At 49.6% G+C, this 25,118-nt stretch overlaps 1 protein-coding gene across 1 annotated transcript in view; it reads right to left on the reverse strand.

The window, feature by feature from the left end:
- Sema4b (semaphorin 4B) overlaps positions 1–20,075 on the reverse strand; it is a 42,443-nt gene extending 22,368 nt beyond the window's left edge. The window contains exons 1-2 of the mRNA XM_041647509.1: positions 19,469–20,075; positions 6,580–6,823 (exon numbers count right to left, since the gene is read on the reverse strand). Of these exons, the coding sequence (XP_041503443.1) occupies positions 6,580–6,688 (109 nt within the window). The 5' untranslated portion in view covers positions 6,689–6,823; positions 19,469–20,075. The remainder of the gene's footprint in view (positions 1–6,579; positions 6,824–19,468) is intronic.
- Positions 20,076–25,118: the final 5,043 nt, after the last annotated feature.

The following is a 25,118-nucleotide window of genomic DNA, read 5'->3' on the forward strand; positions in this document are numbered from 1 at the left end:
ACTCTAGCAATGGGCAAAAAAAAATTCCCTAGGCTGGGTGGTGGTGGCGCACACCTTTAATCCCAGCACTTGGGAGGCAGAGGCAGGCGGATCTCTGTGAGTTCGAGGCCAGCCTTATCTACAAGTGCTAGTTCCAGGACAGGTACCAAAAGCTACAGAGAAGCTCTGTCTTGAAAAAATAAAAAAAAAAATAAAAAAAAATAAAGGAGAAAGGAGGAATAAGGAATGAATGAGGAATGAAGGTTCTATCTCCCACCCTACCAGAAGCCCCTCCCCAAAGCATCTCTGCTAGCCTTCCAGGCTAGAGGAAAGACTTCCAGAACCACAGGCTTGGGAGGGAGAACCTGACGTGGATAAATCGCTCCCCTCTGTGATCCTCAGCTACCCCTGTCCCCTCACTACCTATCCTTCTAGGTTCCCAAGACTGGAACATGAGCCGTGACCCTGGAGGGCTGGAGGCAGCCCTGTGGCACGCACGAACCAGGGAGATCCTGGAGGGCAAATGAGCAAGTGAGAGGTGTTTGGTCTTCAGAACAGCAAGAAAGGTCCCTTGTCAAGACGCTGTCCCTGATGGGACAAACCTTCCCAGGATAGGAGGCCAGAAGGTAAAGAAGAGCAGCGAGGGATAATTGGGGACAAGTGGCTGTATAACGCAATTTTTTTTCTGTTTTTCTGTTTTTGTTTTTTTTTTTTTTTTTTTTTTTTTGAGACAGGGTTTCTCTGTTTAACAGTCCTAGCTGTCCTGGAACTATCTCTTGTAGACCAGGCTGGAATTGAACTCATGGAGATCCGCCTGCCTCTGCCTCCTGAGTGCTGGGATTAAAGGTGCCATTACTGCCCAGCTGTACAATGCAGTCTTAAGAGACAATGTTTTCTTCTTCTTTTTAAAAATATTTTTATGTTTTATTTAACTTTATTTTATGTGCATTGATGTGAAGGTGTCAGATTCCCTGCAACTGAATCTTCAGACAGTTGTGAGCTGCCATGTGGGTGCTGGGAATTGAACCTGGGTCCTCTGGAAGAGAAGTTAGTGCTCTTAACCACTGAGCCATCTCTCCAGCCCTGAGACAATGTTTTCTAGGATGCTTATTGGAGAGAGGGCAGCCTGGACCACTGTGCTGTAGGATATTTGTACACTGTGCAAAAAATGTATTGCTGTGATTGGTGTAATGAAAAGCTGAATGAAACAGAGAAAGAAATTACTTTTTAAAAATAGGGAATGTGAGTTCATTTAAAATGGAAATGAAAGTGAAAATTAAACCTTCTCAGTAAGATAATTTTTAAAATTAAAGTGATTGTATAAACTTTTGTGACAGCTACTTAGAAAGCAAATGCCAATTTGTTAGTGTAGATGTCAGCATTTAAAAGTACTTGGATGTCCACTGTAGTGATAACCATAGTTAAAATGGCAGAATATAAGCCCCTCCTCCCATGCTCTAAACTAGCTCTTTCTCTGCTTAGAGTATCCAATGTGTCAGGGTTAGCATCACTGTTTAAAAAGTTTCTTGCATGGTTTCTTAATAATATCTTTTTCATGTTTTGCTTGTACTTCAGTATTTGGACCATCTTTTTCTGTTGACTATACAATAAATGTGCATTAGATGTATAGAAAAAAAAAAGAAAAGAAAAGCTGAATGGCCAATAGCTAGGCAGGAGGTATAGGTGGGACTTCCAGACAGAGAGAGAATTCTGGAAAGGAGAAGGCAGAGTCACCAGTCAGAAGCAGAGGAAGCCCCATGAGCAGTACAGAAAGACGTGGTAATGAGCCATGCAACAGAACGTAGACGAGAATAAATGGGTTAATTTAAGTTGTGAGAGCGAGTGGGACATGCCTAAGCTGAGGTCGAGCTTTCATAATTAATAATAAGTCTCCACGTCATTATTTGTGAGCTGGTGGCCCAAAGAAAAATCCAACTACACCACAGGATTAGTTCTGTTGATCCTCTCTCTCCCGTGAAGCAGGGGAGGGCTCAACCTAAGGCTTCTGAGCCCTGACCCAGCCTAAGCAGCCATGGAGCTGGGACGGGGCCATGGGCTCTAAGAAAGGGCTAACAGGAAGGTAGGAATGGTGACGTGACCTTTCAGAGCCTTTCAAACAGGCCCCATCATCAGATGATGCCTGTGTTATATAGAACATCAAGGGGCTCCCACACTCTGCAAGCCTAGTGTTCTGGGCACACACACCACCAACTGAATGGGACTTCACAGACCACAGCGCAGAAGGACAGGCCAGGAGGATCACGAGGGGAAATTCAGTCTCAAGCAGAGAATATTATTGAGACACAGAAGACATTTTAAAAGGATAAAACCAGGAGCTTTTCAAAAATGGGCAAACCTAAGCGGGTCCCCATGGGAATGACCTCCCATCAACCCTGGGGCCCTTGCTTCAGCTCCTCCCCAGGGCAGAGCAGGACTGTGCCCCTCAGCTCCCATGGCAGATACAGGGTTTAGCTGTGCTGGCATCTCCCAGAGTCCAGGACGCTGCCTGTACACAGCATGCACCTCCCGGAGTGAGGCCAGTAGGAGGTTTGAGCAAAGCAGCATGCAGCAGAAGCTGCTACCTTCCACTGGGTGGGCTGCGCGTGTCAGGGCCCGGGCCAAGCACTTTACATACATAATTTCAATAATCCTTCCTGGAGTCTGGGAGATGGGTCCCGCTATTCTTCCTGTCATGTGGATACAAACACAGGCTTAAGAAGGCTATAGCTTGCCCTATGGTGTGTCCTTGATAAGGGTAGTAGCCAGTTCTCCCAGCCCGGCTCTCAGCACCCATCCTTAGGGCTCTCAACTACTTGCCTTTGAAGACTCAGGAACAGACCAGCCTCTTGACAGAACTTCAGAGTCTCATGCTGGGCTGAGGTCACATCAAGGAGGGAGGTCAGTAAGCAGACAAGAGGCAACCAAAGCAGGGGGCCAGCACAGGGGCCACTCAGGCAGCCTTGACTCTGAATGCCTGCTCCAGGCCGGAGGATGGGCAGCTGGTTCGTGCCAAGGGCCTTGTTCTCTGCATTCAATGGGGTTTTGTTGAGTGCATCTTGCAGGCCTACAGATTTAATTCCAATCTGGTTCATACACTGTTTCCAGAGCTTTTTAGCAGGTTGCTTCTGGGGCTGGGGGACAATTAATAGCTCTCTTGCTTTGCCCAAATAAAGGGACTCTGCCTGACTTCAGTAGGCCGTGGCAGCAGTTTTGTTTTGTTTCTTCAAACGGGCCAGGCTGCAAGGCCTAACTCCTGCTCTTGCCCCATATTATGGCCCTGAAGTTTGCAGGGCAAAAGAACCCCAATTTCGTGCTCTTCTCGGAAGCGCAGCTTTCACAGACTTCCAGCTGGCTTCAGGAGTCTGCAGGATGCTCCCCCACTCCCACTCAAAATGCCCCAGGTCTTCCTTCCCTCCACTGACCATCAGGTGAGGTCACAAGGACCCCTCCAGCCTGAAGACTCCCAAGAACCATCAACAGGAATGAGAATTCTCACGAGAGATCCTAGATGAAGAGTAAACTGGACTTTCCACTTCAAGGGACTTTTTTTTTTTTTAAAGATTTATTTATTTATTATGTATACAACATTCTGCCTCGATGTATGCCCGCACACCAGAGCAGGGCGCCAGATCTCAGTACAGATGGCTGTGAGCCACCATGTGGTTGCTGGGAATTGAACTCAGGACCTCTGGAAGAGCAGCCAGTGCTCTTAACCTCTGAGCCATCTCTCCAGCCCCTTCAAGGGACTTTTTGATCACAGAGCCCACTATCCCTAAGCATCAGGTCCTTGGGCGGGGGGTAGGGGGGGAGCTTGGGTGTGAATTCAGTTCAGGTGGCGGGAAAAGGGCATGGTCTCCATTCTGTGCAATCCCTGGGAAGCCTGTCTCGGAAGGCTGAAGGGCTCTAGGCCAGGCACCCCATGGTCACCACGAGCCTGCCAAGAATGGGCACAGTGCCAGGAACATCTAACGAGCCCCCAGGGATGAGACAGGAAACTGTCTCAGGCCAGACTCAAAGGGTGAGCCTGTTCAGTCACCAGGGCATTCCCCATTTGGGACTCAAGCCACAGAACCTGCCTGTACATGGGAGGACAGGGAGTGGAAGCAGGGACGAAGGGTACTGTGGAGGCCCAGGAAGGTGGAGCATGGCAGCTCAGTCAAATGTGGAGGGACACCCAGTGTTCAGGAGGCTGGCCATTGCTGAAACACCGCAGGTAGTGCTGAGGATTAGAAATGGCCCCACTAACTTGACAGAATTAACCCCCAAAGCACAGTTGTTGGCCTGGAGGCCCTTTTAACCCCTCAGCTGAATCTCTGTACAGTGCACAAGACACCCCTTGCCCACCTGTGGCAGCCCAAAAAATGTGGAGTTAACCAAGGGCTGATGTTCTCCCAGGAAGCAGGGCCTCTTTATTCCTCTTTCAGGTCTCCCCACCACTCCCTGAGACACAAGACCTGCTGTGTTTGGTGTGGTCCTAAGTGCCCTCCCAGGGCAGCTACCCCCACCTTGTACGCCCTGCATTTTTTCCTAAAGCTGAGAGAGTCTAAGGGTCTGGGGCAATGGTTCTCAATACGTGGATCTTGACCCCTTTGGGGGTTGAAAGACCCTTTCCCAGGGGTCACCTAAGACCATCAGAAGACACGGATATTATGATTTATAACAGTAGCAAAATTACAGTTGTGAAGAGGCAATGATAATCATTTTATGGTTGGGGTCACCAGTAGGAATTGTGTTAAAGCATCGCAGCATTAGGAAGGTTGAGAACCGCTGGTCTAGGGAGACACAGAAGGACAGAACCAGCAACGGGTCTGGCTCAGAGGTAACTTGACTAATGCAAGATGGGTTCCACGCCTAGCTCAGAAGAAAAAAGGGTCAGAGGGGTATAGCAAGACAGTTCATCCGGAAAAGGCATTTGCCACCAAGCCTGATGACCTGAGCTTAACAGCTGAGATCCACATGGCCGCAGGAGAACTTTGCCAGTTGCCCTCTGACCTCGTTGACCTCCGTATGGGTTGCGTGTGCCCGCACACCCACACACAAGCTAAATATTTAAAAATAGCAGAGCAGCGATCCTTGATTCCGATTTCAGTCCTTCCTCACCCCAAGAACAGAACTCCCAAGGGGCCTGCAGTGGAACTAAGACCCTGGAACCATCTCCACCCTGTGGAGAACCACCCAACTCCAAGCAGGGCTGGTCCAAGTTTAGCATAACAAGAATGACAGCAAACACTGGCAGAGAGGTTTCTGTACCAAGCCCTTTCCTAAGGACTTTACAACAAGTAATGGGTTGAGCCTTGAGCAAGGTGCTAATATCCCTATTTTACAGATGAGGAAATCAAGGCAGAGAAACTGTTTACTCAAGGTCACATGGGAACTAAATGGCCAAGGCAGAATTTGAACTTGGAGCACCAGTAATGTTTCCGATAAGAGATTTAGATCCTGTTAGGGGCCTTATAATTGAAGAGCTGGTTCTACACTTTTGCAAATGGGATGCTTTCAGGGGTGGAGATGCAATAAAGAGAAGGAAGTCTGGTGGAGTTCTAGTGTGTAACCTCTAATTTATGCTCATTCTGTCCTAACTCACACGTGACTGCTCGCAAGTTAGAGGGGTCTGGCCAAACAGTATCTGTTGGCGCCTATGTGCCTGATGCCCACAATGCACCAACTTTCATTAATTTCCCAAGATGGCTTTGCAAGGTCGCCTGAGCCACCTTTGCAGAGGAGGAAGCTGGAGTACAGGGAATAGGGGTTACTTGATGGGCTTAAGACCCAAGTCCAGCCAGGAGGAGGTGGTGGCAGAGGCAGGTGGATCTCTGCAAGTTCCAAGGCCAGTCTGGTCTACAGAGTGAGTTCCAGGACAGTCTGGACTACACAGAGAAACGCTGTCTCAAAGTCTCGAAAAAACAAAAACAAAACAAAAAAGATCCAAGTCTCTAAATTTCCAAAACTTGAGGGCCCCAGGAGAAGGGTCAGGGACAATCAGAACAAGAGGAATAAAGAGAGAGAGAGTGAAGGGGTGAAAACACAGGCAGACAGAGACGGATAAAAAGCTACAGGAAAGGAATCCCGGTCAACCAGAATAATAATACTCTCAAGTCCCTCTAGTTAGGGTCCTGCAGGGTCTTCGGAATGTAAGTTTCCAAATCCGGGAGGGGGGGGTGTACCCTCCAGGTCAGTCAGTCAGAAATGGCAGGGAGGAAAGACCTGGCGCCCACCCGCCCCGCTCCAGGCTTCTGCTTGAGAAGTTTAGAGAGCGGCCAGCAGCAGTCCTCTCAGCCCCGTGCCGTGGGTGGCTCCCTGGTTGGCTCTGGTCAGCATCAAAGACAAGTACATGAGTAGGCAGGATGGCCAGCACCTGAGGCCTCCAGACAGTGCTGAGTGTACCCCCTCCTAGGAAACCAGCAGCAGCAACGGTGCGAGAGAGTGGCCCTCTCCAGGTCCATAGAAAATGGAAGAAAGGGGCTCTCGGCTCCCTAGCTTCCCTTCCCTCTCGCTTTGACCACAGCATTTTGAAAAGGGAAGGGGTCTTACTGAACCTCAACGCTCCTTTGTCGTGGGCACCCGCGATCCTCTCCCTCGGCTGCGCCCCACAGCACTCACCCAGCGGCACACTGATCCGGGGGCCGAGCGCCCGCGTCGTCCGCAGCAGCGGCAGCAGCAGCACCAGCAGCGCGCGCAGCAGGGCGGCGGAGCAGCTCGCCCGGCCCATCGCGGCGCGCGGAACTCGGAGCACAGCAGCCAGCGGCGTCCTTCGGCTCGGGCTCAGGTTGCTTAACTGGAGTCGCGGGCTGCAGCTCCGCCCCGCTCGGTCCCCCAGAGTCCTTTCTCCGCCTCGCCTCCGGACCTGGGGGGCAGCAGAGAAGACGGTCACGTGGACGGCCGCACCGCAGGCTCCTCTGCCTAAAGTGCTGCCGAGTGGGAGTCCCTCGCCCCGCCGCAGGGAGGAGGGCGCGGAGCAGGAAGTCAGAGGGTAGGCCGGCCTCCTAGCTGGTTCTCATCCAGCTCTTCCCCCTTCCTCCTTCCTGGGCGCTGTAGTACGAGGGGCGCCAGATCGGTTCACCCGGCGGGGCAGAGCCTGGGGACCCGAAGCTCTGAGAGCGCAAGGTCTCTCGGGGGCACTCAGACCCGCCCTCTTTCCGGCTCCCGGGGACCTTGCTCCACTCGCCGCTTACCCATCCCCACCCCCTTGCTCCAGGATCTGTGCATACACTGGGACTGGTGGCTTTCCAGTCTCTTTTCTGCAGGAGGTCTATGCGTGGTCTAGAATCTAGATATTCTGCTGGGCTGTCCATGCTTAGAATTCTGTCCACACGAAGCCCGGGGCGGCGCAGAATTAGTTCAAGTGGGATAATAGGATTTCATGGACTGCATGAAGGTCTAGCCAAGGAGACTAGACCTCCCCCCCCCCGCCCCCCCCGCAACCAGCACGTGGCTGAGCATAGGAAAGGATTCCCTAAGGATGGAGTAAGACACCAGAGGTATTCACCAGCAGGTACCCAGACCTGAGGTCAGTTTGGTTAATCTTCAGTGGCCAGGGAGAAAGGGAAATAAGGCGGTGGGGGATGGGAAGGGAACTCAACAGAGAGACAAGGTTTGGGGAACACGTTCCAGCTTTTTCTGGGTGCATGGATAGAATTAAAAACTTGAAAATCCGTGTTCATTGTTCTTGTGGCAATGAGACCATTTCACCCGGAACTGGGTGGGTCGAATAGCTACTCTGCACCCACTGACAATATCAGCAGTCTCAAAGCAACATCTTCGTCCCCCATCCCCACCCTCAGGCTTCCCCACCCCCTCCCACAAATAGAGCGGCAGGGTAGACACGCGCTTGGTGGTCCCAGGTCTCCTTTCTTACAACCAGACTCCTTAATGTCCCACAATTTCTGTACCATCGCCACACCCCGAGATCCTTTTACAGTTTCATGTCTTGTTTCTTACTCCTCATATCCAGACCCAAAATCTGAACTTACTGCTTCCCTACATCCCACCCTGGGGTATTTTTGCTCTCCTGGCTACACTAAGGGTCCTCCAACTGCTTCTTCCCTTGCTCCTACAATCTCTTCTCAACATGGTAGCCAGAGGCCTTAAAAATGAAAGTCAGGGGCTATAGTTCAGCGACAGGGTTCAGTGGGTAGACCCTTGATGGCCTAAATTCCATCTATCCCAGGATCCACATGGTAGAAGGAGAGGATGCACACCCTCAAGCTGTGTCCTCTGACCTGTGTGACTGAGACACACAAAACAGATACATGTAAAAACTTTTTTTTTTTTGAGACAGGGTTTCTCTATGTAGCCCTGGCTGTCCTGGAACAGACTCTGTAAAACATGGGGATGCACCTGCCTCTGCCTCCCAGCTTCTGGATTTAAAGGCATGGGCCACAGGCCTGGCTTAACAGTAATTTTTTTTTAACAGTAATTTTTTTAAAGTCAGCTGGAAAATTTTTTAAAGCCTAGCATTTGGCAGGTGGAACAGGAGGACCAGGAATTCGAGGGCAACCTCAGATACAAAACAAGTTGGACGCCAACCAGTGAGTGCTACATGAGGCTCTGTCTCAAAAAAAAAAAAAAAAAAAAGACAAAACAAAACAAAGAAGGAATACCTTAAATAAATAAATGAAAGAAGTTAGGCACAGCTTTCTTCAGCTCAAAACCTCCCGAGCACCTGGAACAGTGCCGACGTACGTGCATGGTAGGTGGGCTGTCAATAAATACTGGTTGAAGGAATGACCGAGTGAATGAGCAGGAGCCAAAGACTACTTACTACTCGCTCGTATTAACTAACAACCTGGAACAACCCTCGGGACCAGTTCCTACCTAGGAAAGAGTGCTCCAAACCTGAAATTAGGCAATAAACTCTTTCAACTGAACACACGACTTCAAAATTATCACTCTTAAATCTGTTGGTTCTGGCCCCAATTTCATCCCACGGGTCATTTTGAATATCGATTCTACTATCATCCCATTTCATATTCATATTGTCCTCCAAGTTTTGAGTCATTGTAATTTGGCTAAGTATTCCATAGACCTTTAATCAAGTCACTGATAAAAATAATGGGTGTGCAGACGTTGCCTCCAGATCTTGGTTTCTGCACGCCACTCCCCCGGAAGAGGAAAGCGAGCTCCTTGGAGGGTGAAAGAGAAAGCACAAGGCAGAAAGGACATTTTGATGGTCTGAAAGGAAAGAAATTGACAACTAATGAGGCTCTGCCTAAAGGATGCAGGAGACAGTTTGATGACCACTTTGGTCATCAAATGGCCTAACGAGTAATGGCTTCTAATGCATCAAATTGATATACAGCCCATTAGTCCGGAGTGTGACTCAGAGAGAAAGGGAAAGAGAAGGGAAGAAAAGGAAACTTCTTTCTGGAAAAGTGCCGGCTGGGCAGTGTAGAAATGGAAGATCAGCAGATTGAGCAGAGATCATGGCTGGGTGGAAAGACGGTGAGGAATCAACGTCTGAGAGCCTGTCCCATGGATGACTGACAGTCCAAAGGAAAATGTGTCTCTGCCAAAGAGATGGTAGTCACCATCTTAGCCATGGGGTCAAACATCATCTGCCATAGGAATGTGACGTAATTGCCCCCTCCCATCCAGTGCCATGAGAGAATCACAGTCTCAATCCAATGGGGTTTAACCCACATCTAACAATGAGAAGGAAAGCAGATACATACAGCATGAAAAGCATTTGACAATGATAACTAGCCTGGGCTCATCAAAAGAAAAAAAAATCATTCTTGTGAAGGTGAAAAAATAAAAATAAATAGTTAAAATAGGGAAGGCTTACAGTTAAAAGACAAAAGATATGTGAACCCTGCTTGCATTTTAGAGGAAGAAAAAGTGTTGGAGCAGCTAAGACACTTTTAATATGCATTTTATATTATCAATAATTTTAAAGTCCTGTGCTAGGTTGAAAACATATTATTTAATAGCTACTTTAATGTTCGTTTTCTTACATAAGAGCATGGTAAAGCCGGGCAGTGGTGGCGCACACCTTTAATCCCAGCACTTGGGAGGCAGAGGCAGGTGGATCTCTGTGAGTTCGAGACCAGCCTGGTCTACAAGAGCTAGTCCCAGGACAGGCTCCAAAACCACAGAGAAACCCTGTCTCGAAAAACCAAAAAAAAAAAAAGAGCATGGTATTTCTTGGGTATGATAGAAAGTTCCAGATTTGGGAGATACAATTTGTTGTTTTCAGAGATGATGCACTATGACGTCAGAAACTATCTTTCAAATACACATGTGCAAAAACGCATGTGTGTGTATGTGCATGTGTGTGTGTGTCGAGGTATGAGCATAGCTGCCATAATTTGGTCAAACTATGTAAATATGTGTGAACGTCTTATACCAATCTTTTAGTTCTTCATTTAGGGGAAAAAAATAAGACATGTCAAAACAGTGTCCAGCGACATGCCAGAAGAAACTTCCACTAGGGTTGAGTGATCAATATTCTTTTTTTTTTTAATATTTATTATTTATTATGTATACAATATTCTTTCTCTGTGTATGCTTGCAGGCCAGAAGAGGGCACCAGACCTCATTACAGATGGTTGTGAGCCACCATGTGGTTGCTGGGAATTGAACTCAGGACCTTTGGAAGAGCAGGCAATGCTCTTAACCGCTGAGCCATCTCTCCAGCCCCCGAGTGATCAATATTCTTATTTGCTTTTCTAGTCAGGGTTTCTCTGTATTTTGGAGCCTGCCCTGGAGTTTGCTCCGTAGACCAGGCTGACTTCAAATTCACAAAGATCTGCCTGCCTCTGCCTCCTGAGTGCTCTTTGTAGACTTAGCAATTGACTCTATGTCTTCCTCACTACATAGCTCCACCCACATTTTTCACCATATCCATAATGATATTACAGAAATTTTTTTTAAAAAAAACCTTGACTAGGGCTGAGGAGACAGTTAAGTAGATAAAATGCTTGTCATGCAGGGCTGGAGAGATGGCTCTGTGGTTAGGAACACCAGCTGCTCTCCAGAGGACCCAGAGTTCAGTTCCCAGCACCAACGTGAGACAACTCACATTTGTCTGTAACTCAAGTACCAGGGCTTCTGACACCCTCACACTGACATACATTCAGGCAAAACACCAATGCACATAAAATAAATAAAATGCTTGTTATGCAAGAATGAAGACCTGAGTTTGATCTCAGAACTATGTGAAAACAGTGGGGGGGGGGGGGGGCAAAAATACATTGGTAATCCCAACAGTGCTGAGGCAGAAGCAGGCAGACCCTGAGGCTCACTGCTGGCCAGCCTAACTTCCCTGGCAAGTTCCAGGCCAAGTAAGAGACCCTGTCTCAAAAAACAGGGGATGGCTCCTGAGACGTAACTTACAAAGTTGTCCTCTGGCCTCGATGCACACATACAAATACACTCATGCATGTGACTCTCATATTTGCACACACAGATCCCTGCACACGCATACCAAACCCTCGTCAGAAATCGATGTTCGCTAGCTACAGCACTTCCTTCTGCTTCCCACCCCACTCCAGACCAGAGCCTGATCGATGGCTGCCTCCTCAATTAGCATTTATTGAGAGCCCAAATCCGGGCATCAGTAGCTCCTAAAGCTGTAGGGGATTGATCTGCTCTTGTGTCTTGGCAACAAAGGGCTTGTCTGATGGCTGTACTCATCCCTGAGGAGGCAGGGGCTGATGCGGCCTCGCGTGGCTGTTAATTATATCCTGCTCACATGCTTTGGAAGTTTGTCTTATGCCAACTGGGCAGCAAGCCCCTAGAGAACAGTGACAGAAGCCTTCTGTCCCCTCCCCCCACGCCTAGCAAGGCACTCCAGTAAGAAACACACAGCGCTGTCTACATGAGGGTCCCCAACTCTTGTCCCGGGGAAGCACCCTCCAATCCATGTACGTGGCACCTTTCTCCTGGCGGGCTCTGCTGCCTTCCGTTAGTGTGCTCCTATGGTTCCTAATGTGCTCTCCCAGACTGGAAAGAGCAGAAGGGTGATTGACAGAGAAAAACTGCCTTTGACTTAACTTCCTGTAGGCTAAAGAGTGGTTCCCAAGCCAACGATGTGTCTCCTGCTCCTCTCTGCCACTCTTGGATGTAGGCAAGTGTTTTTTAGCCAGGCAGTCAGTGTTTACAAAGAGCTCAGGGGGGCAGCTTGGAAAGAGAGTACCAAAAAACAGAGCAAGAAAAAAAAAAAAGCAATGCTTCCTCCGTGCTCCAGCCTGAAAGATGAAGTCATCCCCAAGTTGTTAAGTCTGGCCCTCTGTCCACCTTCATTCTTCCTGCCATCCTGTCTGTCTGTCTGCCTGTCTGCCCCCGCCCCCATGCCACACACACACTCACCAATGCAAAGATGAGAGGTCAAATGCTCATAAGAATACACTATAAAGAAAGCCAGAAAAGCCAGTAGGTGGTGGTGCATGCCATTGATCCCGGCACTGGGGGGCAGTGACAGGAGGATCTCTGAGTTTGAAGCCAGCCTGGTCTACAGAGTGAGCTTCTGGACAGCCAGGGCTACACAGGGAAACCCTGTCTTGAAAACCGAAAGGAGAGGGGGCTGGAGAGATGGCTCAGTGGTCCTGAGTTCAATTCCCAGCAACCACATGGTGGCTCACAATCATCTGTAAAGACGTCTGGCGCCCTCAACTGGCCTTCAGGCATACAGACAGAACATTGTATACATAATAAGTAAATAAATATTTAGAAAAAAAAAAAAAAAAGAAAGAAAACCGAAAGGAGGTGGGAGAAGCAGCAGCAGCTGCTGCCCAGACAGACTTGCCTTGCGCTGAGGGATGTCAGAGTCCAGTGGGCACATGCCTCCTAGGCAGGTGAAGAAACTCCAGAGATGACAGACAGATTCAGTATCTTGATCTGGGGTTGGATTTTCAAGTTTGTACACATGTTAAAATGTACTGAGCTCTATGATCTTTGTTTTAAGTTCTTTGTTTTTAGATAGCGTCTCACTTACATAGCCCAAGGTGGCCTAAGACTTGCTCTGTAGCCCACACTGGCCTTGTATTCTCCACCTCCTACCTCTACCTTCCCAGTGCTGGGAGTGGAAGTCTGCCCCCATGCCCTGCTCTATGCTTATATTTTACACCGGTTAACACAGGGAGAAGAGGAGCGGGGAGAGTAGGGGAATGAACTGTGACTGGAGAATCAAATGGAAGAAGGACAAACTGACAGAACAGGAGAGAGAGACCGAGGAGAAGCAAGAAGAAAAGGGAAGGAAGAATGAAAACAGAGAAACAATCAACAAATCTGCCCATGGCCTGGCTTCTCTGCTCCCTGAAGTCAGCCTATCACAAACATTCACCCTCTGGTACAGCCTCTGCCCAGGTGCAGGCAGGAAGATGTCCTTGGGTATGCATGAAACACGCCAAAGGGCTCTTGCCAGGCCTGCCCCCTCTGACTCCCACCCAGGGGAGCAGGGCTCTGTGCTCCCTCAGTTCTACTCAGGACTTGTAGCTTTGTTTGCGTCCATGCGGGGGAGGGCTCAGTGGAGCTTGAACCCAAAGGTCCCACCCACCCCTCCTTGGGCAGCATTCAGACTCCTCCCTCCCCCTTCCCCCACCCCTGGGTGCTGACTGGCAGGCTGCCTAGCAAGGTCTCTCAGACTGAACTGGCTGTGGCCCAGCTAGCTCCCCAGGACCTGGCTCCTTGCCACCATCCCCTCGTAGCCCCAAGCTCTCCTCTTATGCCAACCTGCAGCTGCGGTTCCCCACCCTGCCCTGGTTAGGCACGAGGCGAGGCCGTGTCTCCTCCCCAGGGGCCCGGCAGCAACTCAGCTGCAGCAGAGATACATTTGGATAGGAAAGTCACAGCAGCTAACCCAGTCCATGTGTGCTTTTAAATCATCCAATGGCTGCCAGGTCTTGGGAGCTGGGTACTTCCCTGGGACAGGCAGCACCCTCTAGAGCAGAGGACATCCACCCAGGGTCAGCACTAACACTGCCTTCAGCTCTCTCAGACAGCTTCCAACAGGGTCTGGCAACGGCTGTAAATCAAACAGCCTCACCTCTTCCCCAGACCAGCTTCCCTCTACAGCCCCCTGCTGAGCTCCCCACTCCCCAACACCCTTTTAAGTGGTGGAGTTCAGCGGTTGAGCATAAAGTAGAGAAGAATTCATCACGACCCATTGTGTGTGTGTGGGGGGGGGGCTTAAGAGGACCACAGTCTCTCTAGCTGTCGCCTGCTTCTCCTGTGGTGGAAATACTACAGGACTTTATGGCATGATTAGGGAACATGATGAGATAGCACCTATAAAGCCACCTGCAGCCTGGCACAGAGTGAATGCCCTATGTCCCAGACTGTTATTGCTTCTCTATCTAAAGGTTGCCCCATGGCCTCAACAAAGCATGGAGTTTTAGAAGCCCCTTCCTTGTGCTCCCTCGGGTTCAGCTGCCTCCTGTAAACACGATGCTGAGGCTGCAACTCTCCTGGGCAGAAGGAACCAGGCTGCCCAGCCCCAAGCCCTGGGTGTGCCTACTGTGGCAAGCAGCCCACCACACAGCACCGCCTCCACTGGGCCTGTTAGGGCCTGAGCTGGCCACTCCCTGGGAGGGGATCCCCCCACCCTTACAGGGCTGTGGTGCAACCAGCAAGGCTCAGCCTGTCCCTGCCCAGACAGGGTGAAACATGAAATTGACACTGTCACTCCTGTGCTCCTGTGCTCCTGCGCTGTCCCTGCCTAGAGGCCTGCCCAGTCAGGGGGACTAGCCTAGCTGATCCCCCAAGTAGTGATTGTTCAGTGACTCTTTGCGGCTCTCAAACTACCGCCTGCCACTCACAGGTAGAAGGCAGGCATCCTGCCAGGCGAGGATGGGGTCAGAAGGCTAAGGGTCAAGTAGTAGAGGCTCAGCTTCCAGTCCAGCTTATGAAACCTTGCTCTCTTCTCAAGATCTCAAGTCAAGAGGCCGGGTGCAGGCTCATACTTGTACTCCTTGAGAGGCTGAGACAGGAGGATCGCTGTAAGTTCTAAGGCTAACCTAAGTCACAGATTGAGTTCAAGGCCAGCCAGGGCTATGTAGAAAGACCATGTCTCAAAAGAATAAAAATTTAAACTTTTTGTTTTAGTTTTTGGAGACAGGGTTTCTCTGTGTAGCACAGGCTGCCCTGGAGCACACTTTATAGACCAGGCTGGCCTCAAACTCACAGAGATCCGCCTGCCTCTGCCCCTCGAGTGCTGGGATTAAAGGCGTGCGCCACCATCGCCCTGCTAGGTTTAAAGGATCTTAAAAACCTATCTCCCAATTTGCCATCAAGTTCCTTCCCTTGTAAATCTACTCTGAGCCCCAAGACCCCTAGCTACAGCCTTTTGAAGGCTATACCTCGATCCTCAGGAAACCAAGTTTCCACCTCAGAGACTGTTTTCCCAGAGGAGGAGCAGCTTAGCTCCTGTTTCTGTCATTTTAAATCACCCTGGCTGACACTTCTCCCACACAGTCTTGCTCTTGGCTGTCATACTGAACCGAGAGAGAAAGCAGGGACAACAGTGGAGATAGAAGATGAGTTTTGCCACCAATCTACAACTCCAACAGTGTCTTGACAGGGTGGTCATTACAAGGAATGTTCTACCATGGCAGTCTTCAAATTTGTTATCCTAAAGAAGTGGTATCAGGCTAGGCGGTGGTGGCATACACCTTTAATGCCAGCACTTGGAAGACAGAGGCAAGTGAATCTCTTGAGTGTGAGGCCAGCCTGGTCTACAAAGTGAGTTCCAGGGTAGCCTGTGCTACACAGAGAAACCCAGTCTGGGGGTGGGGTGGGGTGGGAGAAATGGTGCAGGTGACACACTCACAGAGAGATGGGATGAGGTAGACTCCTACCTACATGGGTCCTCTTGCAGTACCGGAAAATCCCAGGGATGCTTATTGCCAGATATGGACTGTGAGCGAGACACCTCAGATCTCTGGGACTTGCGCACAAGCCTGGGGATGTAGCTTAGTTGTTCAAACACAGGCCTGGCGTGCTCCAGAAAGGGGCTTTGACTTCGTCATACTCCCTACTCTAGGGCAAGGTGAAGAACATTGTCTTTTTTTTCTTTTTCTTTCTGTTATTGTTGATTTGGGTTTTTGTTTTTTGTTTGTGTTTAGTTTTGTTTTGTTTCAAGACAGGGTTTCTCTGTGAAACAGCTCTGGCTGTCCTGAAACTTGGCTTTGTAGACCAAGCCAGCCTCGAACTCACAGAGATCCACCTGCCTCTGCTGGGATTACAGGAGTGTGCCACCACTGCCCGACTTGGTTTTGAGACAGTGTCTTACTATAAAGCCCAGACTGACTTTGAGCTGGACCGAGACAGACCACAAACATACCCCTCCAGTCTCAGCCTCTTAAAGTGCTGGAATTACAGGTGTGTATCACCACACCCAGCTATAACTACTTCTTTAAAGTGTTTTTATATACAGAAACAGGGAACTTACAAAATTAGCCTTTATCTGGTAAAAAAACAAAAACAAAATCATCTTTCGTTTGGAATAGCTATGTAACCTCCACATGAAGTATTTGGCAAACTCCCCCCACCTAAATCAAATTCGACAGTTATACGGATAATATTTTCCTTAGCACTGGCTGTGAGACATCATGCTGATCTTTTCACATTTATTAATCTTTCATCCTTACAGCAGAGGGAAAGCAGAGTTATCGTTCAATATTCCCACTACACAGCGAGCTGCAGAGGTTGATTCAGGGGCATGCTAGGGCCACACGTGAGCCAGGTGCGGACTTGGGGCCAAGGGATCTGTGGGCTGCAGAACTCACGTGGGCATTATACCTAGGAAGAAAATTTCAGCCTGGTTTTGTCTCAACTTGCCAGCCATCTCCACTTCTGATGATACAGGCGGCTGTCTTTTGTCCCTCCCTCCCTCCCTCTCCCATCGCGCCTTCCCTTCCCCTCGGTTTTTCATTCATCCAACGCTGTTTCTTATTCGCTGGCTGCCAAAAGCACGGCTCAGACTGATGAAATGAACACAACTGCCGCGGGCAAGGACTTCCTGATTCATCACGATTCGTCCAATGCTTCTCTGCAGAGTCTCCCCATCCTGGACTGCATGTCTTTAGACACTTTCAATCACGCATCCTTTTGACTTTGACAAAGGTAGTAGCCAGGGCCAGCCTGGTGGAACTCCAGGAGTCCCAGGCAGCACAGACTAGATCCTGCTGTTTTCGACTAATTTCCGGAGTTGCTCCTGGGGCTCCTTCTGCCCTGGGCTCGGATCTCCATTAAGGCACTCATTAGGCCACAGTAAAGCACTCATTCACACACCTCATCCCTCTGTTCCCATCCCTTCCACAGCTCCGGAGTGCACACATCAGACCTGCCCAACTCAGGCTTTTAAATGTCCAGCCCCGGGGCAGAGCTTGGAACCAGCAGGTACCCAGTAAATGCTGAGTAAATGAACAAATGAGTTTTCTGCTCTCAGTGACTGTGATTCATCCTAGTTCTTCCCAGATCCTTTTGTACCTGCTTTTCTCTTCTTCTTTTCAAAGAATGTGACTAAGAAAAAGCCCCTCCCCAAAGGGGTGGCATGGCCCCGTTTCCCTGCCTTAGGGCAGCCCAGGGTTTTCTTTTTCCCCTTCTTCTCCGCAGCTTTGTTGGCTTCACCAGAGATGCCATGTTGGAGGGTGATTGAATGTTTGGCTCCTGTCAGATACTACGTTGAACTGAGGGTCCCAGGGCCTGAGGGTGTAGCTCAGTTGGTAAAATGCTTGCTTCACTTGCACAAAGCCCAGGCTGGATTCCAGGGACTGCATGAAACAGTCATGGTATACACGCCTGTAGTCCAGCACTCAATAAATGAAGGCAGGAGAGCCAGAAGCTTAAGGCCACCTTTGGTGACACAGAGAAGTCAAGGCCAGTCTGGTTTACATGATACCCAAATGAATATAATGAGTTACAGTGTATATAATAAGACAGACAATAAAACCATGATGGGAACATTGCAGATGACTTGAAGATGTCAGGAAATGGGAAGGTTTGGCCCCAGGCAGAGCTGAACGTCTTCCTGGTGTACAGGTCTTGGACTCTGGGACTCTCGGGCTTTTTCACTTGTTTGTTTGGTTTTTGTCTGAGACAGGACTTCATGTATCCCGGGCTGGCCTCCAACTTCATGTGTCTGAGGATAATCTCGAACTCTTAGTCTTCCTGCCTCTGCCTGTCCAGTGCTGGTAGAGGTGTGCACCGCCATACCCTGCCCTCCTCTGTTGTCACCATCCTTTCCTTTGGGTCCTGCACAGGCTGCTCCACATTGTGGTCTACCACCAAGCTACACTGGCCCCATCACTATCATTTCTTAAATGACATCTATTTATGCCTATGGGAGGGAGGGAGGGAGCGTGTGTATTCTGTACGCAGAGGTCAAAGGGCACTTTCAGGAGATCATTCTCCCCTCCTACCACGGGAGGCGTGGGGTCAGCCTCAGATCATCAGGCTTGAAGACAGGCCCCTTTACCCTAGAAGTCATTCTGCCACACACACCCAGTCCATCTTTAGGTCACCTGTCATTAAGAGCTCAAGACCTCAAAAGTGCAGAAAGATACAACTTCTATTTCTATGAACTTCAGGGGAAAAAAAAAACCACTCTCAGAGTTCAGATACTGACCTTTCCACCAACCCACTGAGTCGCCTGGGGGACAACTGAGTATCTCTGGGTCCAGCTTCCCCGGTGAAAATGAAGGGAAGGGAACTAGATCTCCTCCAGTTCCACGGCATCCAGTTCTAACTGCAGGTGACCCTTACGATGATCTCTGATTCTTTTTTTTTCTTTAAATTTGCCACCATTTATTTACTTACTAAATGTGTGTTTGCATACGTGATGGCCACAGCATGTGCCAAGCTGCAGAGGTGGAGGTCAGAGGGCAATGTGCTCCCTTTCTACCCTTTGTGTCCTGGAATCAGAACTCAGGTCCTTAGATTTGGCAGCAAACGCCTATCTTGCCGAGCCGTCTCACCAGCCCTTCCTGGGTTTCTTAAATAACACGTTCACAGGACAGGTGAGGGGCTGTGAACAGAGGTTTGATGAGCTTCCCGACGTGACCCAGGACTCCTGAGTCTTTGCGGAGACTAGAACAGCTAAGGAGAGGCGACGGCCTCATTCCCAGGACCCCAACTTCCTCCCTCTCCTGGCCCTTAATCCATCTTGTTGTTCAGAGAGAAGAAAGAAGCCACGACAAAGGCCCTAACTCAGAGGTCACAGCCACAAACGTTCGGAGGAGGAGCCCCAGGCCTTTTTCCTAGTGATTTTCCTCCCAGCCCAGGAGTAGGGGGCGGTGTTGAAAGACACTGTTAAAGGATTCGCGCAGAGGCCCCCGGTGACCATGGGAACGTGGGCCCAACCTCCTGCGCTGCCATGGCAACAGGCTCCCCCACTGGCCCCGACTGGTGCCCATCAGAGCGTGCAGGTGGCGCCCTCTTGGGAGAGAGGGGCGGGAGGAAGGTGGGGGGCGACGACGAAGGCCTGGGCTTGTCCTGTCACCCCGCCCCCCGCCCCCCCAGACCTCGGTTCCCACCTCTCCCGGTCCCCTACCTGGAAGGAGTTACCTCCCACGACAAGGCTACTTCCGCGCGGTCCCGAAGTTCCACAGACACACTCCCACTGCCCGGACGTCTGGCCGCCGTCCCCGGGGACCAGGAGTGTACCGTGAACACTCTGCGTCCTGCGCGGTGTCCCCGGAAATGCTGGGCGGCCTCCAAGCCCCGCCCCACCCCGCCGCTCGCGTTTTCGGGAATTGTCCGGAGGCGCCCTCGTTGGCTCCGCTGCCGCTGCTCGGCGATCCTCTAGCCTGATCTGATCTGATCTGGACACGGTGCTACCCACGTCGGGCCAGGGCCCCCCACCATGGCTGTGCTGCCCACATAGATAGACCCAGGTCCACTGGGTTGCACCCTCTCTGACCTTGGCTTGCTCAGCCTCGCTGATGGTCTCCCTAGCTGGAATCTGCTCGTGTCTATAGAATTGGAACCCAGATCCGCTAACACTTAACTGGCTGTGTTAGCTAGGGCAAGTGTCTTAACCTCTCTGAGCCTGGATTCGCCTGCAAAGTGGGCATGAAACCAACAGGAACCTCAGCGTAGTGGTGAGAAGCACACACCCGGCACTTGGTCAACCCTCAATAATGGTAGTATTGTTTACAGTGGAGGCTAAGGAAAGAGAGGAGTGCAAAGCCGCCTCTCACGGCTCCACCCTTAAACCTGCGACCCACTGAGTTGGGAGAGATAGGAGTATAAATATAAACAGCGGTTATCAAGTGACCTTGGCCCGTCCCTCTCCAGCCCTGGCCGTCCAGATTCCCCTGTCTTCCCAAAGGGACAGCAGCTTTCTGGGCGGTTCCTGAAACAACCAGTTCTGGGCACGTAAGTGGCTGAGCTGGCCAGAGCTGGCTGGTTAGGAGGCTGGAGACGCTAGTAGGCCAAGGGCCAGCGCTTCCGGGGCTAAATGAGTCCCAAGTGCATGGTCCCTCTGCCTTCTCAGAAAGAGCTGCAGCAGAAAAAAGAACACAGTGGTTATTTTGACTCATCAACAAAACGCATTACCTGTTTATGGCAGGGAGATTGAAAAGTGTAAAGTAACACCACCCGGGGAATGGGGTCCTAGTCTAAATCTTGGAGGAGAAAATGGGAAAGGACCTTGAATTTCTGATCCCTCCCCCCGAAATCCCTGGGATAAGTGAATGGCAGAAGTGCAGTAGAGTCCTGGGAAAACAAGGCTTCGCACCTGATAGGCAAAAACTCTACCAACTGAGTAGCACACGCACACACACACTTTTTTGTTTGTTTGTTTTGAGACAGGGTCTGCTGTGTAGGTCCTGCTGGCTCCTTGGGCTCCCCCTGCCTCCAGATGTTAAAGGTGTTTACGACCCCACAAGGCCACGACATAAATTTTTAACCAAGTCTCTACTATGGAACAGGTTGAGATGGGCATCCTTCTCATTAAACCTTTAGACACTTCCTCAATGATTTTCTTTTGCTTCCTCCTCATGAGCAGGCAATTTAGCAGGAAAATAAAATCTACTGTCTTTCTAGCTCAGGGAGTGAGTGCACTTAGGGAAATAGCTTTGGAAGTCTCCTCACCCTTTCTGCTATCACCGATTCCCGGCTATGCCCCCGGAAGTCTACCTAGAGAAAGCCCTCGGCCAGCACAGCTAAATTAGAGGTCCCTGAAAGGTCATCATGACCCTGGAGCTATGCAAAAGAGTCTGTACTTTCAGTTTCCTGAGCACCCAGTGAGCACCAGCTGCTTGGAAAAACACCGGGACCAGGGCCCTTCCAAGCCTGTGGACTCAGCTGGTTTCTGTGTGGTCCTCTTGGTTCCTTCATTAAGCGCAGACCCGCAAGAGAATGCACCCTCAACCTTCCTCCACAACTTCTTTGCTCTCTGCTGTTGTCTTTCATGCTTCTCTCCCCACCTTCCTTTTGTTGGGTAAAAGGAAACGATTTCACATCCTTGGAAGAGGCGCCATTAGAAGGGGCCAGGTCTTTAGCATTGTGGATCCATCTGTCCCCAATGTCCTGTCAATACCCTCCCTTTCTACGACAGGACCTGAGGTGCAGGAGGTGGTTGGAGCTAATGTTTCAGTTCACCGCACATAACTGCCATCAGTGTTTGACTGAAAACACTCCTTGATTATACAGCTGTGTTCATCTTTCCTTCTCTTTCCTCCTCCCCTCCCCCACAGACTCCCTTCCCAAGGGGTTTAATAAGCGGTCTTGTTTAGTTACTATCACAATGATGAAAACTCCGCAACCAAAATCAAGTTGGAGAGGAAAGGATTTATTTGGTTTATGCTTCCACATCTTAGTCCACCATTGAAGGAAGAAACCAAGACAGGAACTCAACCAGGGCAAGAACTTTTAGAGGCAGGAGCTGAGGCAGAGGCCATGGGGAATGGCTGCTTACTGGCTTTCTTCACCTGACTTGCTCAGTCTGTTTTCTTGTGGAACATAGGACCACCAGTCCAGGGGTGGCCCCACCCACAATGGGCTGGGCCCTCTCCAATCAATCACTAATAAAGAAAACGCCCTACAGGCTTGCCATGACAGCCTGATCATATGGAGGCTTCTCAGTTGAGGGTTCCTCCTCTCTGACGACTCTAGCTTGTGTCAAATGCACAGAAAACCAGCCAGAAAGCATGAATATATGCTTCTCTTATTCTCTTTTTTGTTTCTTTCTGAGAAAGGATCTCACTATAAAGCTTTGACTGGCCTCAAACTCTCTGTGTGGACCAGATGTGCACCGCCACCCCAGGCTACGCTTTTACTCTTTTTTTTTTCTTTTGAGACAGGGTTTCTCTGTGTAACAGCCCTGGCTGTCCTGGAACTCACAGTGTATACCAGACTGGCCTCGAACTCACAGAGATTTGCCTGCTTCTGTTTCCCAAGTGCTGGGATTAAGGGTGTGCGCCACCACTGCCCGGCCCCTGTTTTTATTCTTACGTGTTCCTATAAAATATATATTGTACAATTAAACATATCATTGTTCTTTTGACTGTATATCTATGTACTGAGGCTCTTGGGCACATTAGGCAAGCCTCCACCACTGAGCTATATCCCCAGCCCTTCTGTTAACTATTTTATTTTGAAATAATTACAGACTCCCAGGAGGTTGTAAAAACAGAACAAACTTACCCTAGAAACTCATCAACAAATTTTTCCAATGATGACATTATATAAGATATTGTAGAATCAAGAAAATGACATTGGTTCAATTCTTTTAGACTGTAGATTCTACTACCAGTATTTTACCTTTTTGTTTGTTTCTTTTGTTGTTTTTTTTTTTGTTTACTTCCCTGTTTCAAAGGGGCTTGGAAGGCTTAAGAGAATGTCTGTCTTACACTGAAGCTGGAGAATGAGACCACACGGGCAGACTAACTGTGACCCGAGAGAAACCAGTGGCCACCAGTGCCTCCTTGTAACACTTTACACATTGGAGGCCTGGTCGAGGTGGCACGGTGGCAGCTCTTAACTCTGGGTGATCCTCTTGACAGTTGGTGGGTGCTGCCGTGCCCCCTCTGCCATTCTCCGGCTCACCCACAATGCAACCCCAGCAGCATCTGACACCCCAGTTAGTAAACACACCATGAGACAGGGTCCTTGCTTCTGTTATCACTGTCAGGGGTGGCAGCTTGTCTTCGAGTCTGTAGCTGTCAGACCTGCCTGCCTTCCTGCATTAGCTGGCGGAGTACAGCCCTGCTGTGGGATAGAATGTTTTTAACTGCAAAGATGTGTTGCGTTTGTTCATGTTGCATTTTTTTTAAACTATGCAAAGATGTGTTGCTGTTTCACCTTGCCTGCTAAGTCACCTGATTGGCCTAATAAGAAGCTGAATGACCAATAGCTATGCTAGGATAGGAGGGCCTGGTGGACAGAGAGAAAGAGGGGCCAGCTAGAGCCAGGGGCTAGTCAGCTGGGGGCCAGACAGACACGAAGAAAGCAGGAAAGTGAAGGACAGTACATAGACAAGGTAAACAAGCCTTGCAGCAGCACAGAGATGAATAGAAATGGGTTAATTTAAGTTTTTTTTTTAAACTAGCTATAAACAAGCCTAAGCTAAAGCCGGGCATTCATAATTAAAATTAAGTCTCTGTGTTTGGGGGTTGGCAGTCCAGCAAAGCCTGCTGCACATCCCATCTCCTCTTTAGAGAACACACATGAGAGAGACTCAGTCCTAACGGGGAATGACCGTGAAGGTCAGTCCTAGCTCAGCATAAGGCTGACTCATTTTGCCAAGAGGAACCAGGAAATTCTGTCAGCACAGGGACTAACAGTGACCCTGGCACCAGGGCCAGGTTAAGGCCTGCCCAGGGCCAGACCCACTTCTCCGTAGCATCTGTTATTGAGTAAGATACCATTTCACAGGAAATAAGCCCTACATGTGGGGGAAAAAAAACCAAACTAATCCAACAAAAGCCAGGGATCAACAGTAGTATAATGCTTGCTCAGCATTCGAGAGGCCTTGCATCTCATCAAAGTTCAGTAAAAAAAATAGGGAAAGCCACCAAGCATGGTGGCTTGTGCTTATACTCCAACATTCAAGAAGCAGAGGCAGGAGGATTGCCATGAATTTGAGGCCCCCTGAGTGACACAGTTCTTGGGCCCCAGAATGAGAATCATGTCTCAAAAAGACATCAAAACCCCCCAAAAAGCCAGGTGTGGTGGCAATTGCCCATAATCCCAGGCAGACTGCCCCAAGAGAGGACTATAGCTATGGAGCCAGTCCTGGAACTTGCTCTGTAGACCAGGCTGGCCTCGAACTCACAGAGATCCGCCTGCCTCTGCCTCCCGAGTGCTGGGACTAAAGGCGTGCGCCACCACCGCCCAGTTTAGTTTGTATTCTCTATCTTCAGTGTGTGACATATATACTTAAAAGTCCTCCAAGTCCTTTTGAAACAAGAAAGTAAATTGTAGTCACTGCTCTTCCTGCTTCAAATGCAGGTCCCCAGCCTCTACCAGGCCTTTGACAGCGTCTTCTTCATGTCTTTGGCCACTTCTTCAACACTTTCTGTGCACCTGTTTTCTTCCTTTTTTAGTATTGTATGCGTACAGGTGTTCATCCTGGATGTCTGTGTACCATGTGTGATGCCTGATACCTGTAGGAGTCAGAAAAGAACACTGACTACCGTAAAAATAGGATCAGAGATGGATGTGAGCTGCCATACAAGTGCTGGGAATTGAACCTGAGTCTCCTGAAAGAGCGGCCAGTGCTCTTAATCACTGAGCTATCTTTCCAGGCCTTGCACAGCTCTTTTCGATCTTCTCCCCCTATCCAAGTGTCACATGATCTCCCTTTACCTCACATTCCAAATAAAAGTCAACGTGGGGGTGGGGAGTTCCCTTCTGGTCTTCCTGCTTGCATTAAAGCTATCTGGGAAAGGCAGGCTGTCTTAGGCTATATGAATAAACTGTAGCAGGTTGTAGAACAAATATAGCCAGGCATGGTGGCACGTGGCCCAGCACTCAGCCAGCAGAGGCCAATAGATCAAGTTCCAGGCCAGCTAAGGTTATATAATGAGACACGGTCTCAACAAACACAAACAAAATCCCAAATGTAGTTATCTGAAATTTCTGCACACGGCACCCTATTTAGTGCTTTGCCTGTAAGCAGGGAGTGGTGGTGGGAACTGGACCCAGGGCCTTGTGTGTTGTGAGATAATCTTTTTGTACATTGTCAAGATGTGTCT

This window comes from Microtus oregoni, unplaced genomic scaffold (assembly GCF_018167655.1).
Source record: "Microtus oregoni isolate MIOR12 unplaced genomic scaffold, Mior012 000000F_ref0000247, whole genome shotgun sequence".
Classification (NCBI taxonomy): Eukaryota; Metazoa; Chordata; class Mammalia; order Rodentia; family Cricetidae; genus Microtus; species Microtus oregoni.